The sequence below is a fragment of the Mauremys mutica genome, chromosome 6 (genome assembly GCF_020497125.1).
Source record: "Mauremys mutica isolate MM-2020 ecotype Southern chromosome 6, ASM2049712v1, whole genome shotgun sequence".
NCBI classification, from domain to species: Eukaryota; Metazoa; Chordata; order Testudines; family Geoemydidae; genus Mauremys; species Mauremys mutica.
In genome coordinates, this window is record NC_059077.1 from 98,477,134 (window position 1) to 98,499,104 (window position 21,971).

At 38.6% G+C, this 21,971-nt stretch overlaps 1 protein-coding gene across 1 annotated transcript in view; it reads right to left on the reverse strand.

Moving 5' to 3' along the window:
* LOC123372247 overlaps positions 1 to 21,971 on the reverse strand; it is an 80,716-nt gene that overhangs the window by 37,594 nt on the left and 21,151 nt on the right. Inside the window, exon 7 of the mRNA XM_045020255.1 lies at positions 18,020 to 18,189. Coding sequence (XP_044876190.1) covers positions 18,020 to 18,189 — 170 coding nt within the window. The remainder of the gene's footprint in view (positions 1 to 18,019; positions 18,190 to 21,971) is intronic.

Sequence of the window (21,971 nt, forward strand, 5' to 3'; positions counted from 1 at the left end):
GAGCCAGAGGAGAGAAGTGCGTGTGAGGAGCTGGGAGCAAGAGGCACAAGGAGCTGAGACTGAGAGGGTGTGCTGCTGGAGGATTGAGGAATTATCATACAATCAAGCATTATCAGACACCAGGAGGAAGGACCTGTGGTGAGGATAAAGAAGGTGTTTGGAGGAGGCCATGGGGAAGTAGCCCAGGGAATTGTAGCTGTCATGCAGCTGTTATAAGAGGCACTATAGACAGCTGCATTCCACAGGGCCCTGGGCTGGAACCCGGAGTAGAGGGTGGGCCCGGGTTCCCCCCAAACCTCCCAACTCCTGATCAGACACAGGAGGAGTTGATCCAGACTGTGGGTTCCACCAGAGGGGAAGATCACTGAGGTGAGCAAATCCGCCAAGAAGCGCAGGACCCACCAAGGTAGAAGAGGGACTTTGTCACAGTAGCTATTGTCACATCATATGTTCTGACAAATACATATGTGCATTCTTATTCTCTGAGGACTTGATTCATTAGAAAAGCTCTGTGGCCTTTAAAGTGAGTAGTAGTAGGGCTCTGACTTCCCTTCCCTATCTCCCACAGACCTCCTTCCCCTCAACTCCCCACACAATGCAGACCACCCTGAGAAGAAAAAGCTTAATTAATCTGATGTAACTTGGCTGGCCATTTCCAAAGATGAATCTCTCTCATTTGAAATTGAAGAAATGTTTTCCTTCAGAATGTATAGTATTATTGATAAACTGAGGTGGGAAGAATAAGTTGTATAGATCACTTTGAAACCATATCCTTAAGGGCCAAAATTTCAAATCTCAGATGCTTGACACAAACATATATGCAAATTTTTCATGTGAGTATATAAACACTTGCCCATATAAATATTCTGTATCCCCATTGGCATCAGGGCCAGGATTTCACCGTGTTTCCATTTGCAAATGCCCTATGTGTACAAGAAAATATGGTACAAGGAAAGTGTACACTTTTGCAGGTTAAATCAGAGCTTATAGTAGAAAGTCTGGCATGTGAGATAGCAAACCATACAAAAAGGAAAAATACATTCTGTGCACAGGCAAGTGAGTTATTCATTCATAGATTCACAGAAAATGCCAGAAGGGACAATTGCGATCATCTAGTCTAACCTCCTGCATAACAGAGGCCATAGGACTTCTCTGAATCAACTTCTGTTTGAAGTAGTCGTCTCTTTTAGAAAAACATCCAAAGTTATTTGAAAATGTCCAGTGATGGAGAATCCACCACCATCCTGAGTAGGTTGTTCCAGTGACTAAGACCCTCACTGTTAAAAATGTACATCTTATTTCCAGTCTGAATTAGTCTAGACCAGTGGTCCCCAATGCGGTGCCTGTGGGAGCCATGGTGCCCGCCGGGGCATTTATGTGCGCCTGCCTAGTGCCCAGCAAGGGAGAGAAGCCACGGCCCCGCGCCTGCCGGGGACAGAGAACTCCGGGGCTGCAGGCACCAGTGTTCTCGGTCCCTGGCAGGTGCGGGGCCACGGCTTAAGCCGGAGAGAAACCGCGGCCCCGCGCCTGCCGGGGACAGAGAAGTCCGGGGCTCCAGGCTTCATTATATGTTAAAGTAAGAATAATAAATATATTTGGACTAGCAGTTCAACAATGTTTAACTTTTTTAAAATAAATAATGAAAACTGTTTATTTATTTTGTAAAAACTCCTTAATTTTTCTTAGGTAGATAAAAAAAAGAGAAAATTCACATGGTAAGGTGAAAGAGTAACTGCTGAATAATTTAATTAATACCTTTTACATGTAAAATTACCCTTTTTATCTTATGGATTCATATATTATGTATATTAAATATGATGTTTTTCATATTATTTAATGTACAAATACAAAATAAGCCTTGAAAAATTGTTGGTGCCTGCCACACTCTTCTGAAAACAAGAATGTGCTACTGGCCACAAATAGCTTGGGGACCACTGGTCTAGACTCTAGATTCACCTTTCAATCATTGTATCTTGTTATATCTGTGTCTGCTAAATTGAAGAACCCACTATCAAAGTTTTATTCCCCATATAGGCTCTTATAGGATATGCCTACTCAGCATTTTGGAGCCAACGGGAGTGAGCCTCCCAGCCTGGATCAACAGATTTAAGCTAAGGGGGCTCACACTAGCACTCTAAAAATAGCTGTATAGACAGCACTTGAAAGTTGCATCTCAGACTAAAGCTCAGGCTCTAAAGCCTAAGGAGTAGGACGGACTTCAGAGCCCAACTCCAGCCCAAACCATAACTTCAAAGTCCTGTCTTCACAGCTATTTTTAGAGCACCAGTGTGAGCCCCGCTAACCCACATTTGTCAACCTGGGGTGGAAGTTTCGCTCCCACTGGCTTCAAAATGTTGTGTAGATATCCAAATAGACTGTGATCAAGTAACCCTTTGTAAGCTTATCTGTAAAATTATCAGTAACAATTTTATGGTTTCTTCCAGGTCATTGACAAAAATGTTAACTAGAGCAGGGCTAAGAATCAATCTCTGCAGGACCTCACTAAAACCACACTTGATGATTCTCCATTTAGAATTACATTTTGAGACCTGTTAGCCAGATTTTAATCTAATCTTTTTAATCTAATGTGTGTCAAATTCCAAGACTTATTGGAAAAATCAACATTAACAGTCCAGATAGCTCCTCGGCCAGTGCTTTTAAAACTCTCAGATGCAAATTATCCAGACCTGGCGATTTAAAAATGTCTAACTTTAGTAGATGCTGTTTAACATCTTCCTGAGTTACTGTTGGAAAGGAATGTGTTTCATTATCATTTTATGATATGAATATATTTTCTGTCTTCTTCCCAAATACGGAATAGAATTATTTATTGAACACTTCTGCCTCTTCTCTATTATTATTGACAATTTTACCATTTCCATCTAGTAAGGGACCAATACAATACCATGGTTAGAATGTTTTTTGTTTCTTTAGAATCATAGAACAGACAATTTATAACCAAGTGAAGGACTTTCCTCAGGTCTCCCTACACAAACAATTGCTATTTATGGTACAAAATATTTACATATTGTTATGTTTCATGGCATACAAACAGAGTAGTAAAACAAAAAAAACAAATTCTCTTGCTAGAAGGTTGCAACATAACACTACTTTACTTCTGAGAATTCAGAACAATAATACATGAACCCAAAAACAGAGAGAGAGAAAAACAGGCTGCACCTTAAGGCAGAGAGGCACAGCTCACGCCACCCAGCTTTCAGCTGTCTGTTTGCGAACTGCCTCTGCTTGTATGCTTTGCTACAGAACTCTCTAGTCTGCAAGCACGTCCAGGGAACATCTCCCCTCCCCGTTGCTCTTAAAGCAATAGCTTGCAATTCCAACAGTCCTCAACACACCACACTTATAAACACTAAAATAAATCATGATGTATTAACAACTATGAGCCACAATACGTCACACTGCATGGGGGCAGGGGAAGAGGGAGGAGCAACCATCCCCATATTAAGACTTTAGATGCATCAGAACCAGTGTGCCTAATATCTACCAGATCATGTATTGGTGAATGTATTAAAATAATTATAAGGATTGCTATGTGGATGTGAATACATTGTAACTACAAAAAAGACACAAATTGTGCAAAACACTGCCCAGTAATAAATTAGGAGTCCCAAAACATGGTTCTCTGTTTCCTCCCCACCTGCCTTTTTATTTATTTATTTATTTATTATTAAAGGAGTGAGCTTTTTGTGACATATTAAAACAGGTCACCACAGAAATGAAGGCCCTTGTTCAACAGTCAACATGCTTAACTTCAAGCTCACCGCTCATTAAGTTCAACAGAACAGCAAAGACTACACGGCAGTCAGTCTCCTTTCTTACTAGTCTGATGAATCTGTAGCAGCTGGGATATATTGTCTTTGAAAAACGGATACGTTTCCTATGTGGAGATGAGCATTGAAATCTTTCAGCTGTGTCAATGGCAGCACTAGTGTAGTGCAGCAGATAGAATTTGTCACACCCTATGATAACCAAAGCTACCTTTTAGCCGTGATGGCCACATAGAGTCATGGGTTTTGAGATATTCTTGTGGCCTGGAGAATCTGAAGCAACATAGGTGAGAAGTTAAGGAGAGGCAGCGGGATGCTGCTAGCTTCAGGATCCCTGGGCCAGGACCCAGAGTAATGGGTGGCCCTCCCCGCCCGCCCCCCCCCACACACACTCACCACTGGGGAAGTGGCTAGACTCCAGAACGGAGATTTTCCCACCACCCCTTCCTCCCCCCGGAAGGAGGAAAATATGGACAGTGACACGGCCAGAGGGCTGAGTCGAGACAAAGATGCTGCAGTGCTGAGACTGAGTCAGATTTGCAGGCGACAACAACAGGTGAGGCACAACTAAGAGGTAGGGTTGCCAACTCTCCATGATTGTCCAGGAATTAAGATCAATCTTCAATTAAAGACTATGTCATGTGATGAAACCTTCAGGAATACATCCAACCCAAATTGGCAACCTTACCTTGAAGGCACACTGGCTAGCAGAGCGAACCCCTGGGATGGCCAGCAGGCGGTGCCGCAGTGGTGAGTGAACCCCATGACAGTGGCATGGCAACTATTATATTAAAAATGTTTCTCTGTTATCAAACATAGCCTCTTTGTTAAAAAGCATAACAAGCACACCTGCATACACAATGCAAACCACTTCCATGACACTTAGGTGTGATTTCTCATTCACACTAAGGCCCCTTTACATTGCTCTGGTCCACTTTACACTGCAAAGTAGTGAATGAGAATCAAGTCCTCATTTTTTTAATCCATACTTCCATTTTTTCCCCTTGTTACCATGACTACCCTGAGACTTTAACTGGAAATTCTCATTCTATAAGAGCCCTAAGGATGATGATTGTCTAAACCACCCGTTTCATCAGTAATTTAGGATGGCCAAAGTATTGACATTAGACACATTAGGCCTGATTATCCTCCCATTTACATTTGTGTAAAGCAAGAGTAATTCCATGAGATAAAATAAACTACTTTATTACTCCATTCTCTACCTTATGCAAGAGACATCTTGCTACTCAGCCAGAAGACCTAAGTAGATTTTTGGATTCCAAAAATATCTTTGTCTTAAACTCATTTACCCATCTGCTTCCACATCACCATATGATGGAAAGTTCTGATCGAACAATTCCCTCGAAGAAGCAGCTTGCCCCTCATTTCTAGCCTGCATCTTTCCTTCTGGAAATACTATTTGTTACACCTTTTCCTTGTAGGTACCAAATAGGTCTCCACTCATTGTGTGACCCTTGAAGATTCCTGAAAACCATAAAGAGTTCATTTTGTCACCTTCTTTGTGAACTCTTGAAAACTCTTAAAAATATTCAAGGCAAAAACCTATACATTTTGTAGCCTGGTGGATAAAATGATTTCCTTACATTTAAGACAGAGTAAAATCTTGGTTCCTCTGAAGTTGATGGCAAAACTTCCACAGACTTCCTTGGAGATAGGATTTTACACTGTCCCAAACCTACTAGGGTTGCATTTTTATTCAATAAGTGTCTTCTCTTTGCTTTGAGCCTTCAAATTGCATCTGCTTAAAAGTTTTCACCATCTCTTTGAAGAAAAATTAAAATACATGGAATTATTAGGAATAATTTTCAAGAAGAACCACATATATTTACATCTTGAAATAAAGATGGAATATCCTCGGCTATGCTTGTATAAAAATATTATGTCATATTTATGGGGTAATGGTAATTTATGGGCTCCCTCTGGTGGTTATTTTTCATTTGCATTCTTCATTTTCCCTCACAAAAATACTGAGCATCCTTTAGGAATAAGTGGAGTTCCTTGATAAAGACAATTCTAGAATCAAATCCTAGCAAGATAGTGTTTTTATTATAAAATATACTATTCAGATCTTCTTTTCCTTTATATTTTATTTTAAAAAACTAAAAAAATCATTGTTATCAGATCATTAATAACTAACAGGTGCAAAAACAGCTCATCTATATAAAGTTGTTCTATATGATTTTTATATATAATCAGACATAAGAAAAACTTGACCCATTTAAACTAAAGTCATTAGGGTACATTAAATCTGTAAGTATAAGGCAGCGACCAAAAAAGCTATCTGATACTGTTTTTCCTACCTCATTCAATGCACAAGATGCATAGTCAATGTTTTGTTTTGTCCTTATTCTATGTCTAACTCCCAAGCCTTATTCACTGCACACTATCCAAACCCTGTTCTGAAGACAGAATTCATTTCCTTATGAACTTCTCTATGGTTCTCATCACTATAATATGAGTGCTTCACAAACATTAAATTTATTTATTTTCACAACATCCCTATGAAGTGAGAAGTGATGTCAGGCGCTGCCTCACAGTAATCAGACCTAGTGGTTGGCGTAGCTGTTGAAGCTGGGTGTAGGGTCAGGACTAGGCCAACGATGATATTGGAATTGAGATATAGGGACAGGCCAGGGTCAAAATTGAGATCAGAGTCCATCATCAACCCAGAATCAGTATCATAGCCAGAGTCCAGGTGCAAACCAATGCTCAAAGCTGGGTGTTCAAAGTACAGGAACAAGCCAAGTCAACAGAGAGACAATGCAGAGACCATTGTGGTTGAGATGGGAATAAGAGACCGACTTGTTGAAAGTCTCTGGTTAAGGATAAGAGGTAAAAAACAAGGGTGATGTCATAATAAGGGTCTACTACAGACCACCTAACCAGGAAGAAGAGGTGGATGAGGCTTTTTTTTAAAACAACTAACATTCATCCAAAGTACAGGACTTAGTGGCAATGGGGGACAACTATCCAGACATCTCTTTGGAAAATAACACAGCAGGGCACAGATTATCCAACAAGTTATTGGAATGTATTGGAGACCATTTTTTTGTTTCAGAAGGTAGTGGAGAAAGCTATTAGGGAAGAGGCTGTTCAAGATTTGATTTTGACAAATACGGAAGAACTGGTTGAGAATTTGAAAGTGGAAGGCAACTTGCGTGAAAGTGATTATGAAATGGTAGAGTTCATAATTCTAAGGAATGGTAGACGGTAAAAGAGGAAAATAAAGATAATGGAGTTCAAGAAGGCAGACTTTAGCAAACTCAGTGAGTTGATAGGCCAGATCCCATGGGAAGCAAGTCTAAGGGGGAAAACAGCTCAAGAGAGTTGGCAATTTTTCAAAGAGACATTATTAAGGCCACAAGAGCAAACTATCCCACTGCGTAGGAAATATAGGCAGTATGGCAAGAGACCACTCTGGCTTAAGCAGGAGATCTTCAATGATCTGAAACTCAAAAAAAGAGTCCTACAAAAAGTGGAAACTGGTCAAATGGACAAAGGATGAATATAAAAAAATAACACAAATATGTAGGGACAAAATTAGAAAGACCAAGCCACAAAATGAGATTAAACTAGCCAGAGACATAAAGGGTAACAAGAAAACACTGTACAAATACATTAGAAGCAACAGGAAGACCAAGTACAGGGCAGGCCCATTACTCAATGATGAGGGAGACGGGGAGGAAACCACAGAAAATGTGGAAATGACAAGTGCTAAATTACATTTTTGTTTCAGTTTTCACCAAAAAGTTTAGCAGAGATTGGACACCTAATGTAGTGAATGCCAGTGAAAATGAGGTAGGATCAGAAGCTAAAATAGGGAAAGAACAAGTTAAAATTACTGAGACATGTTAGATGTCTTCAAGTCACCAAGGCCTGATGAAATGCATCCTAGAATACTCAAGGAGCTGACTGAGGAGCTATCTGAGCCATTAGCAATTATCTTCGAAAAGTCATGGAAGATGGGAGATATTCCAGTGGACTAGAAAATGGCAAAAATATAGTGACCATCTATACAAAAGGGAAATAAGGACAACCTGGGGAATTATGGATCAGTCAGCTTAAAACTTCACAACCCAGAAAGATAATGGAGCAAATAACTAAGCAATCAATTTGCAACCACCTAGAAGATAATAAGGTGATAAGTAACAGTCAGCATGGATTTTTCAAGAACAAATCATGTCAAACAAACCTAATAGCTTTCTTTGACAGGGTAACAAGCCTTGTGGATGTGGGGGAAGCGGTATATCTTGACATTAGTTTTTTATACTGTCTCACATGACCTTCTCATAAACAAACTAGGGAAATCCAATGTAGATGGAGCTACTATAGGTGGGTGCATAACTTGCTGGAAAACCATTCCCGGAGAGCAGTTACCACTGGTTCACAGTCAAGCTAGACAGCCATAATGAGCGGGGTCCCGCAGGGATCAGTTCTGGGTCTGGTTCTGTTCAATATCTTCATCAATTATTTATATAATGGCATAGAGAATACAGTTATAAAGTTTGCAGATGATACCAGGCTGGGAGGGGTTGCAAGTGCTTTGGAAGATAGGATTAAAATTCAAAATGATCTGGACAAACTGGTCTAAAGTAATGGTCTAAAGTAAACAGGATGAAATTCAATAAGGACAAATGCAAAGTACTCCACTTAAGAAGGAAAAATCAGTTGCACTGCCTAGGAAGGAGTACTGCAGACAGGGATCTGGGGGTCATAGTGGATCACAAGCAGGAGTGTTTCACTGCATCGGTCTTCACTGTTGAGGATGTGAGAGAGATTCCCAACCCTGAGCCATTCTTTTTGGGTGACAGATCTGAGGAACTGTCCCAAATTGAGGTGTCATTAGAGGAGGTTTTGGAACAACTTGATAAACTAGACAGTAATAACTCTCCAGGACCTGATGGTATTCACCCAAGAGTTCTGAAGGAACTCAAATATGAAACTGCAGGACTACTAACTGTCATCTGTAACCTATCATTTAAATCAGCTTCTGTACCAAATGACTGGAGAATAGCTAAATGTGATGCCAATTTTTAAAAAGGGCTCCAGAGGTGACCCTGGCAACTACAGGCCAGTAAGCATCACTTTAGTACCAGGCAAGTTGGTTGAAACTGACAATTTTGTTCTTTACGATAGGCATATTGATAAACATAATTTGTTGGGAAATAGTCAACATGTTTTTTGTAAAGGGAAATCATGCCTCACCAATCTACTAAAATTCTTTGAGGGGTCAGCAAGCATGTGGACAAAGGAGATCCATGAATATAATGTATTTAGATTTTCAGAAAGCCTTTGACACGGTCCCTCACCAAAGGCTCTTAAACAAAATAAGCAGTCATGGGATAAGAGGGAAGGTTCTCTCATGGATTGGTAACTGGTTAAAAGATAGGAAACAAAGGATAGGAATAAATGGTCAGTTTTCAGAAATGGAGAGAGGTAAATAGTGGTGTCCTCCAGGGATCTGTACTGGGCCCAGTCCTATTTAACATATTCATAAACAATCTGGAAAAAGGGGTAAACAGTGAGGTGGCAAAATCTGCAGATGATACAAAACTCAAGATAGTTAAATCCCAGGCAGACTTGAAAGAGCTACAAAAGGATCTCACAAAACTGGGTAACTGGGCAACAAAATGGCAGATGAAATTCAATGTTGATAAATGCAAAGTGATGCACATTGGAAAACATGATCCTAACTATACATACAAAATGATGGGGTCTAAATTAGCTCTTACCACTCAAGAAAGAGATCGTGGAGTCATTGTGGATAGTTCTCTGAAATCATCCACTCAATGTGCAGCGGCAGTCAAAAAAGCGAGCAGAATGTTGGGAATCATCAAGAAAGAGATAGATAATAAGACAGAAAATATCATATTGCCACTATACAAATCCATGGTATGCCCACACCTTGAATACCGAGTGCAGATGTGATCATCCCATCTCAAAAAAGAAAAGGGCAACAAAAATGATTAGGGGGTACAGAATGGCTTCTATATGAGGAGAGATTAATAAAACTGGGATTTTTCAGCTTGGAAAAGAGGCAACTAAGGGGGGATATGATAGCGGTCTATAAAATCATGAGTGGTATAGAGAAAGTAAATATGGAAGTGTTATTTACTCCTTCTCATAATACAAGAACAAGGGACCACCAAATGAAATTAATAGGCAGCAGGTTTAAAACAAACACAAGAAAGTATTTTTTCACGCAATGCACTGTCAACCTCTGGAGTTCCTTGCCAGAGAGTGTTGTGAAGGCCAATACTATAATGGGGTTCAAAAGGGAGCTAGATAGATTCATGGAAGATAGGTCCATCAATGGCTATTAGCCAGGATGGGCAGGAATGGTATCCCTAGCCTCTGTTTACCAAAAGTTGGTATTGGATGACAGGGCATGGATCACTTGATGATAACCTGTCTGTTCATTCCCTCTGGGGCACCTGCCATTGGCCACTGTCAGAGGACAGGATACTAGGCTTGATGGACCTTTGGTTTGACCCAGTATGACCTTTCTTTTGGTCTTATGTTGTAAGCAAGACATGAGAAGTAGTTCTTCCACTCTATTCCGTGCTGATTAGGCCTCAACTGGAGTATTGGGGCCAGTTCTGGGTGCCACATTTCAGGAAAGATGTGGACAAATTGGAAAAAGTCCATAGAAGAGCAACAAAAATGATTAAAGGTCTAGAAAGCATGACCTATGAGGAAAGATTGGCAGAAGCTATAAAAGGCCCTGGAAGCATCTCCATTTTGCCTCTTTCCTGCTCAAATCTCTGGACTATGGACTTATACTAATGGGAGCATTCTAACCAAGGGACGGGGACCTTCCAATGATTTGGAAGCAACCAGAGACTTGACATAAGCCAGTAGTTTATTCCATCACTGCTACAAGCCTGAACCAAGAACTTTGCAATTGTTGTATGTATTTGATTCCTTTAACCAATTTTAACTCTCACCTTTCTTTCTTCATAGAAATAAACCTTTAGATTTTAGATATTAAAGGATTGGCAATAGCATGATTATTGGGTAAGATATGAGTTAAATATTGACTCGGGTATGTGGCTGGTCCTTTGGGATCAGAACCACCTTTTGTTTGATTAAATTGGTTTTAAATAACTACTCATCATTAAGTCTAGTGTCTGGGTACTGAATCCAGGACTGGAATTAAGAAGGAGGCTGTATTTCTGACTTCTTGTTAGCCAGCGTGGTGAGACAGAAGTTTACTTTTGTTGCTGATTGAGTATATCTCATGGAAGAATAACCATTAGTTTTGGGTGTGTCTGCCCTATTTCTTAGCAGTTTGTCATGAATTTGGTATTCTCAGTTTTGACCCATGGAGGCATGGTGACACCTTGCCAAGCATAGTTCCAGGATGTGAGGTTTTTTTCGAATTGCATTGTTAAACATATCACTGTACGGAAACTTGAATAGAGATATGTATTTTGTATTCTTTGATGACAACTGCAAAGTGGCCTAGCCAGTACCTCAATACCAACATATTGAATAATTTGTAAATTGATGGACCAAAGTTTAAAAGGGGCTTCGATCCGATCACTAATTTTGTGAGAGTAATCAATTGCAAGTACTAATTATGGCATTTAAATGTGAAGTTATCTGACTGCACCAGCAAAGCAAGACTTTGATGGGTCTTCAGACTAGGAGACAGGTTTACCTGGGTTCTAATCCTGGCTCTGCCACTCATTCTTTGAGCTTGATTCTCCTCCCACTTACAATGGTGAAGTTGATAGAGTTACACTCCACACGGAAGTCAGTGGAATTACACCTGTGAGAAGAATCAGGAGCACTGTTTGGCCTCATATAAGTCATTTTACCTCTATGTCTCAACTATGAAACGGAGATAACAATTACCTATTTTACAAGGACATTGTGTAGATTACATTGTAAAAGCACTCTACAAACATCAATTAAAGCACTATATAAATACTAAAAACAATCATTATTCCAATGTGGTAAAGATGAGTATTACTAAACTAACAGAACAGAAATCTAGTCGACTAGGACGTCAAACATTCCATCCTGAGGAAAGTAGATTTCAGATTCTTACTTTACAGAATGAATACAAATACTATAAGCCTATTATAGCTTCCCAGTATTTGAAGAAGTCGTCCCTTTTTAAAAGCCTATGTGGCTCTTTTTGTACTACCACACATGGCAGTGGTAAAACTGCTGTAATCTTTGCCATAAACCATTACGAATTAGAATTTAACGATTTACTGGCAAATCAAAATCTAATAAACATTTTCTTACTAATACTGATCTTATTGTCATTGATGAATATCAGAACCAGTATTTTCTAGACTATGCAATTATGGTTTAATTTACAGGGCACAAACAATGTAAAACTATTAGCATGGCAACTGTTTATCATTTGAGTAACATTCTTGTTTACAGATTGGATACATACATACTGGATGTTTACAGGCTAAGTACTGTTAATGACATTGTAGATGCATCTTATTTTGTGGTTCAAAGGTGAACTACAAAATAAAACAAACAAAAAGATTGTACTCTTTACTTCTACTTTTTTTCTCCTTTATAATGCATAATGTCAATCATAGGCTGGAATTTTCAAAGGAGCCTAAGAAAGTTAGCTGTCAAACTGCCACTGAATTCTAGTGGGATTTCAGCATCAAATTCTCTTAAACCCCTTTGAAAATTCAAGACTCAGGGCTTGTCCACACACACATTTAGTCTGCAGCAAGCAGGGCTGGCTCCAGGCCCCAGCACGCCCCTGTCCAACGAATACTGCTATAGGAAGAGATTATTTAGCCTAGGAAAACTCATTTGTACTGAAGGCACTGACAGTATTTACATAAGGAAAAAAAATCAATGTAATGCTTTGGTTATTCTGGATTTGGTATTGGTCGCATGAATAAAAGTGGTTTCCCCCTCACCCCCAGTGTACTACACTTCGCCCTCTGTCATGTACAATATTCCATTGCCCAGCCAAAACCTGTAACATCTAGGGGGTATTTAAATGGGAATGTCACATATGGCCTAATTCTTGAAGATGTTCAGAGTTGAAAGTGAGCTCAGAGTTACATAAGGAGCCACAGCAATGCCCTAAAAGGTCAGATGATTCAAATATAGTTAAGGGAAGTTGCACTTTAGGGCATGATTCACCACTGCAGTTCTTAAGAAAGTCAATGGACTAAACAATGAAACCTGCAATGTGTTTGTTAAATAAGTTGCTACTGACTAGTGGTAGACTTTCCATTCAGCATATTTTAACTGCTTAGTTAAAATGTTTTGAATGGAAAACTTTTATTCAGTTTGCATAGCGAGGCATGTGATACAGAACTGCACAATTACATGCCAAGTTGATAGAAGGATATCACAAAGTGAGTTTTGCAAACAAAAGGCAGTCAAATAATCTGAAGGTATTTTAAAGACATCCAACTAATCTACTTATTTCCTGAATCCTGTGACCTCTATGACTATTACAAACTGCTCTTACAGATGCTGGGAGGGGAAAAGAGGGAAAGTTTAAAATATTGGGTCAAATTCTACTCAGTTACACTGGTGCAAAGCCATCAGTAGAGTTCCTAGGGATTTACACTGGGGTAACTGAAAGCAGAATTTGATTCATTATGCTTAGGAGAACATTCAGATGTTTATGAACTACAATTAGGATCAACAGGATGTGAAAGCACTGCACCTGCGGCTTTTTAATACCTTGATAATAACATTTGTTGTTGTTGGTTTTTTATTTCCAGAGGCCTAGGATTCTTCTATTTTTAAATGAAAGTTCTCAAATATATTTCTGACAAAATTTGAAATCTACTCTTTAACTGAATCTGTATGCCAATACCCACTGAACAATTAGATCACTAATGACAGCTAGAATGAGAGAGAGATTCTTCCCTGTAAAGTCTTTCAGCATATGAAAAAGTTGTGAATTCTTAAAGGAATTGCACCAGGAATATATGTGATAAATTTTGCCCATTGTATACAGAGGAAGTGCCAGCTATACAGTGACAAGGTTCACAGATTTTATTTCCCTACTTGGCAGAGGCTGCTCTTCCATTCACTATGCAGAAACCTATTTTAGCATTACAAACTAAAAGAAACTCTGAAGTAATTCTGAATCCCAAGTAGAGCTTCAACAGTTTCCACTGGAGGGCCAGGAACTCCAAAATTTTAACCCCAGTCCTATTTCTCACTCACCGTGTGGCCTTGAACAAGTCATTCAGACTAAAATTAGGATTTAGGTGTCTAGTTTTAGCCATACATGTTTGAAAATTTTGGCTTTTAACTTCTCAGTGACTCATTTTCCTCCTCTGCCAAATGAATAGCTTGCATAAGAATGTAAGAATGGCCATACTGGGTCAGACTAATGGTACATCTAGCCCAGTATCTTGTCTTTCAACAGTGGCCAATGCCCCATGCTTCAGGGGGAATAAACAGAACAAGGGCCATTACTGACTGATCCATCCCCTGTTGTCCTGTCCCAGCTGCTGGCAATTAGAGCCTTAGGGACACCCAGAGCATGAGGTTACATCTCTGACCATCTTGGCTAATAGCCATCGATGGACCTATTCTCCATGAACTTACCTAGTTTCTTTTTGAACCCCATTATAGTTTTGGCCTTCACAGCATCCACCCGGCAATGAGTTCCAAGGGTTGGCAGCATCTTGTGTGAGAAAGTACTTCTCTTTGTTTGTTTTAAACCTGCTGCCTATTAATTTCATTGGTGATCCCTGGTTCTTGTTATGTGAAGGGTTACATAACACTTCCTTATTCACTTTCTCTAGACCATTCATGGTTTTATACATCTCTAATCATATCCCCCCTTAGTCATCTCTTTTCTATGCTGCACAGTCCCAGCATTTTTAATCTCTCCTCATATGGAAGCTGTTCCATACCCCTAATCATTTTGTTACCCTTCTCTGTACCCTTTCCAACTCTAATATATCATCTTCCTTAGATGAGGAGACCCGAACTGCATGCAGTAGTCAAGATGTGGGCTTACCATGGTTTTATATGGTAGCATTATGATATTTTCTGTCTTCTTATTATGGGTACAATTATGTCATGGCAGTCATCACTGGCACAGAATCCATTTTGCCATTTACTTCAGTTTGACCATGGAAACAGAGAGAATGCCTTAAAATGCACCATTCCATCCCTATAAAACTGATTTTTTTAATTTGTAAGAAGTATATGTAAAAAAAGAAATGAAATAAACTCGCTAACATTTGTTTCCATTCACCACTGCTCACTTTGTTTAGTCACTCACCTAGCAACATTAACTAAGGATGTTACATCACGCTGCCTTTGTCAAATTTAATACGTAAGAGTCACGCATTTTGTAAAAGAAGGGATTACAGCGATTAATTTGAAAGAAGACAGAAAAGTAGCAAACAAAAAAATGAATGAAATGTCAAAATTAAGTGCGAGGCAGTGAGCAGAGCAGTACCCTAAAACATTCTATGAAAGTGAAGGAAAGTTGTTTTCTACATCATGCAATATAAATGTTGATTTTATAAGAAACACTAGCTGTGATAAGCATCTTGAAAGTGCAACTCATAAGCGCAAACGAAAGGCATTAAAAATGAACGCAGATAAAAATTTTAAAAAGTTACAGAAAACAGTTACAGAGCGGTTTAATACTAAGATCGAGTAGCAGCTTTACAGGAGAAGTAAAGTGTTCAAATTAACACACTCTGCTGCAAATATACTCCTGCATACCCTTGACAATCCAAAACTGAGATGGTTTTTAGAAAGCACGGTAGGTGTTATACCAAGTGCAGATCAACTTAGAAAATGTTATCTTCCAAAGTGTTTGACTGTCACATTGAAGAATCAAAGGAAAAGTTGCAGTCCTGTGAAGGAATTAGCATTGTCGCAGGTGAAACTCCGATGCTGAAGAAAACGTATGTGCTTAACATTCTTGCCATCCCCATCCCAACAAGCAGTGACAATGCAGGCACTTCTGATGCAAGTGAACACAAGCTGGATTATTTTTTTGTTACACTGTGAAGTTTTGGAAGCAGTCAATTTTAAAACCGTCCACAAAGCTATATGGGAAACAGTTGAAAATTCTGCCCTACCATTTGACCGTAACACTGCATTTATGACCACTAACGCCACGTACATGAGGAAAGCTTGAAATCGAGGTTTGAAAACGTTTTTAAATGCTGCACACCTTAAATGCATTGCACATTTGCTTAACTTTGTGGGCAATCTGTAGAGGAAGATACTTTTGAAAGTAAATAAATTAATTGTGGCTGTAAAATGTGCTTTCAGTACCTGCCCTGCAAGAAAAGTCTAGTTCTGTATGTTTCTAACAGAAAGAGGGAACAGTCCTTCCATCACAACAACCTCCCATAATAACGAGATGGAACACCTAGTTCAATGCAGCTCTTTATCACACTGAACACACTGAGGATTACGTTTCATTTTTTTACAGAAGAGAATGGTCATAGCAGTAGTTCAAGTGTTCAAGAGATTGTTGCTCTTTGCCAATCCAAAGCAGCTGTTGAACTCCAGGCTCTAAGAGAGTTTGGGCCCTGAATCATGAACACACTTACAGTTTATGAAGAGTCCACAGTTTGCGCTCATCAAGTCAAAAATGACATGTGTGATTTTGTGTTGTAGGCAGAGAGCTGCTCTGAAACTTGCCAACACCCAACTGCAAAAACAACACTCATGGAAAGCTCAAAGAAAATGAAGTCATATATGGACACTGACTCAAGCTCTCGCTTTCACCAACCTGCTGCCACTTTCTTCAGTTCTTAACTTCAGTGTATTTGAGTCAAATCAAGCAAAACACTGACATTTGTGAGACCACAGTATTCGACAATATACCACTGTTTGAAGACAATATTCCAGCACAGAGAGAATATTGGGCTTACTGTGGAGCAGTTCCAGAATTGAGGAATGAGGATGTTTTCCAGTTCTGGAGAAGCGCAATGGCCAAATTCTCAGCTCTGTCAGTACTTGCCCTGCGATGATTAGCAGTTCCAGTCAACAGTATGGATGACAAACACTCCTTCTCATCTTATAAAAATGTGTGTGGGGACAACAGATGCCGCATAAAAAAACCCCAACAACAATCTGTCTCTGCATAACTTGTTATACCAAAATTACAACAGTTTACAAAAGGGGCTTTACTAAAAAGAATTAGTTATTTTTGTAGTTTTTCATTATTTTTGTTTCAAAAATTATTGCACAATAGGCATATAATTTTGAAATAGTTTACTTTGACAAGGAAATGAAAACCAATGCATTAATGTTGTTTGTTTTTTGTGTAAATATTACACTGTAATATTTAATTATTAAATTGTTACATATTTTTGTTGTCGTGACCATACCCTGATTTTGTACATTTTTACCATGACTGTCCCATAAATTTTGCCTAATTTTACCATGACAAAACTGTTTCCATACTTATTATCTACCCCTTTACTTGTGATTTTTAACATTCTGTTCGCTTTTTTAACTGCTGCAGCACATTGAGTGGATGTTTTCAGAGAACTATTCATGAGGACTCCAATTTAATTTAGACCCCATCATTTTGTATGTATAGTTGAGATTATGTTTTCCAATGTGCATTACTTTCATCTGCCATTTTGTAGCCCAGTCTCCCAGTTTTGTGAGATCCCTTAGTTAAGTCTAAAGCGGACTGTGAAAAGTCACAAACCTGAATAATTTTGTGTCATCTGCAAACTTAGCCACCTCACTGTTTACCCCTTTTTCCAGAGCATGTAATGAATATGTTGAACAGTACTGGATCCGGTACAGGTCCTTGTCCACTGTGAAAACTGACCTTTTATTCCTACCCTTTGTTTCCTGACTTTTAACCATTACTGATCCATGAGAGGACCTTTTCTCTTATCCCATGAGGGCTTTCTTTGCTGAAGAGCCTTTGGTGAGAGACCTTACAAATGAAGAATAAGATGAGAAACTAATGGTACAACAGACAGGTGTGAGGAAGCACAAGGAATCAAGGACACAATACTGGTCATCATGACAAACATGACATTTTTAAAATACTGTGAAAAGTTGGTAAGAAAAGTAGACAATTGAATGAAATACTTCTTTACTGGGGTGCTATTTTTACAGTTTGTGCATATGACAGAGCACATGTTTAGAAATCTGTGGACACATGTTTAGAAATCTGAAATATATTAGTATTGCGTCATACTAAACGTCTCAGAAAGTAAAGCTGTATTCTAAACATAGGCTGATGTTACCTTAAGAGAGTCTCGGCAGTGCTGAAAGAACTTCATTAACCCCTTATGAGTAATCCTCTGTGTTTCATCATGGCAATGGTAAAGAGTGAAACACTGGGGATGGTGTAGTCCCAGGTGGATCAGCCACTCATCATTCAAGCAATGGCAATCTAAAATCTGAATCTGCCTCCCTGGAAAAAGACAGCCAGATTACCAAAATGGTCAAACACAAAATACAAGCCCATATTCACTGTCTATTGTTTTGATTAACATGGTAGAATATAATTATTGATGGATCTCAGTTGGATAACTGAATTTCAGGGTATGTTTGCATAATGTATTCACTAACATATCCATCATTAAAGTGCAACTTTCAAAAAGCCATAGTATGAACTGAAAATGCACAATGTTTTTTTTATATCAAGTGGTTACAAAGACAGTGGGCGAAGTAATATATTTTATTGGACCAACTTCTTTTAATATCACCCACCTAGACACTCTAATACCCTGGGACCAACATGGTTACAACAACACTGCATATAATGTAGTATACAGAATCATGACTGCTTTTTGTCAATTTGCCAGAGTATCAGGACGTTTTATCTTGTGTTGGGTACATCTAATATTGTACCATCTCTATTTAGTAGGAAGGGAGACATCTAAATTATACTTCTTCACAGAAATGGTTCACATAATCACCCAGGGACTCACTTTGAGAGGTGCTGCCAGGGAAATCAATCAGTATTGAGAGCATTTAGTATATTGCATAATGTAAGCATTTAATGTAAAACTAGTGTGAACTTCAATGATTTAACAATTTGTGGCCTGAATCTGACCTCATACCCATTTTACATCATTATAACTCCTTCTATTCAGTAGAGTTACTCCTGATTTGCAACAATGTAAACAAGAGAAGAATTAGACCCTTGGTTGGCAGGAGGACAAACTTCTTTGTAGAGAAAACTATATCATAAAAATATAGCTATATTTGCTATTGTTATTGTTGTAAAGTTTTTAAGAACACTATGATAAAAGTAAGTCCAACTAAAGCTTAAGGTAAATTAGCAATTTCCTCTAGGATATGTCAGGCTTTGCGTAAAGAACAGTTCACTCTCAGTCATACTCTGCTTAGTTCCCAGAATCAGATCATAATGTTCATGTCATCTTTATTCACTACCAAAGCAACGTCTTTGATGTCAGCTAATTAGTTCTGCACTGCTTGAGCCTGTTCAACAAGACACAGTTTATCTGGACTAATATAAAAGAGTGTATTAAAATGTCAATAATAAACTCATGATTTTAAATATATTTTTTCTCGGATTATATCTGTAGCCTTGTTCAAATAGATTCCAACTTCCCTCCTGAACATGGCCTTGATAGTATCAAAGAATTTTATCTGAGCAGGGCCTTTTCTTGCTAAAAAGCTTTTAATACTTGTGTTTAAAAAAATCCTGTCTCCCATGGTTTCACTTTATTTCTTTCCTTCCAGCTAAGATCCTTTCTTTTCCCTTGATCTCTTTTGTGTGTTTCAGGATGCTGCTCAAACTGACTCCTTCAGGATATGTAGGATTTGGGTGATTGATTTGTGACCTGTGTATGTGACTTGGCCAAGGGAGCATCTGAATAGAAAGCAAACCTTAGGGAACCTGAGCTGATTTTAGCATTCTAAACATGAAATAAAACAACCACCACCACCACCACCAAGGCATCTTAAAATGAAATTGCTCTATTACAAAGAAGAGTAATTTGACTTCCACTGTCAGAAGAATTAAACTTACAGGGTTCAAGACTCCTTAAATAACAGACTTATTTCCCTTATTTGTGTATGATACACCATTACATAGCAATGCCCATAGCAACGCAACAATGGAACTGAGCTTCTGGATAAACTTTTATACAGCCCTGGGTGTGGCAAGAGAACAATATAGGTCACTGCAATTCCTTTCCCTTTTCACTGACTTTTAAAAAAACTTATTTTGGCTGTCACCTCAACAGTGAGAAGTTCTCTGCTGTTAACAGACATTTCAAATCCTAATCTAATTGGCTACTTTAACCTCAATTGTCCATAGATATACAATATACAGCACTTCTAAAATAAAAGAGAACTCAAACCCATGACCCCTTTGACATGTTCTGTATGCTTAGATGATGGATACATTACAATCGGACTGACTGCATATGACTTGACTCAAAGTACACCACAGGATCCAGAGGAAACTGGACACAAGGGATCAAAATAAAGCCTTTTCTTTCTTTTTGTATGAGGGATAAGAGAAGATACAACTTTAAGTAAAGAACACAGCTATTTAAATCTTTTGCAGACAGTGGCTTTCGGTGGTAAGACTGGCTCGCTAGTCAAAGCTGAATGACATTCTGCTACAGAATCCAAAGAAATGAGATGCAGGATAACAGTTGGATTACATTACTGAATCAGGTGTTCTCTTCATCTCTTTGTCCCGACATAATCCTTTAGGGTTCATAAAACACAGGTCTATTTTTCCTTACGGTTTTTATGCAAAAGTATTCTAAAATCCTACCTGTATTACTAATAAGATTTCTTCTGAGCTTGCTAGGGGCAGGAAGTATGTCCCTTTCTTTTTCTTTTCTTTAGTAGTAGGCGGAGTTTTTATGACAGAAATGCTGGCAGTCTGGACCTTTTTTTTTTAAACAGTCATCTGATATATGCCAAGCAAAGTCTTACTGATTTAACCCTTTGGCATTAAGATTCATTGATATAGATTCCAATGCTTTTTCTAGTTGTTGTGAATTTAAATAACCAAGCACAGATTTCTAATAATTTCACAAAACTTCATTAGATTCTGAAGTCAACAGGAGCTGAGAGTACTCAGCATTTCATGGGAGTGGTGAGCCAAAAATAGGCATCTATTGTACTTTTGCCATCATTGTTGATTACATAGAAAAAGAGATGTAAATAGCTCTCGTTAATAGTTAGCCTTTTTCTTTCAGTAGTTATAACTCAGTGGTTGTGACATCACATTAGAAACACTTGCAATGTCACAAATCCTCAATTGTGTCATTAGTCAATGATGCAGGTAGGAGGAACAAACTGTTTACAAAATGTAGAGCTTCTACTATACACATAAACAATTTTGTGACCACAGCAACAGCTGTGCAAGAATACAGAAAGTTTTTAAGCTTGATAGGAATATATTTAGGGCCAAATCCTGAAATTGTTATTTAGTTTGTACTCAATCCAAACTGTCATAACTCAATTGCCTAAATATAGATCAAATGCAGAGACCTCCAGATTTGACATAATATATTTTAATGTGTGCTTGAATGTTGAAGTGACTTATGATAGTTCTAACTGAATTACTGATGTGCATAAATTCAGCTGTCCACATTCATTCACTGAAAACCCTTTGCTTAATATATGATTCCAATTAGACTGAAAAGATATCCCAGCAGGGTCTTCCCCCCTTCCCCCCCCCACCTTGTCTATAAAGTACGATGCACATCTCTGGTGCTATATAAATAACAATCACAATCCCAACAAACAATTTAGAACATACACTTCAAAAAGTTAGTTCACAAAGGGTCAAGAACTTTCCATTTCAGACCAGGAAAGCCATATTTCTTTCAGCAAAATAGCTTAGCTAAAAGCCAAAAGCCATCATTTATCTATCAAACTCCCCTAACCTATACAGTCTGACTGAGATGACAGCAACACAACACTTAATCAAAATCTCTCATCTTTTTTAAATTAAACGGTGGTTGTGGAAAAAAGAAATGAAAGTCCAAATGGGATTCTACGTTAAGTATCAGAAGAGCCTTCATAGGATCGTTAGACTGATTTACTCCCTTTCATGCCTTGCAATACATGATGTACCTCATTCAAAACTGCACTAATATAAATGCCCTTTGGCATATACAATAGCTTCTCAAGCCTTTCCATTTGAGTCATACTTGTAAACATAGGGTCTGATCTTTCTCAGCACCAATTGTTTTCCTT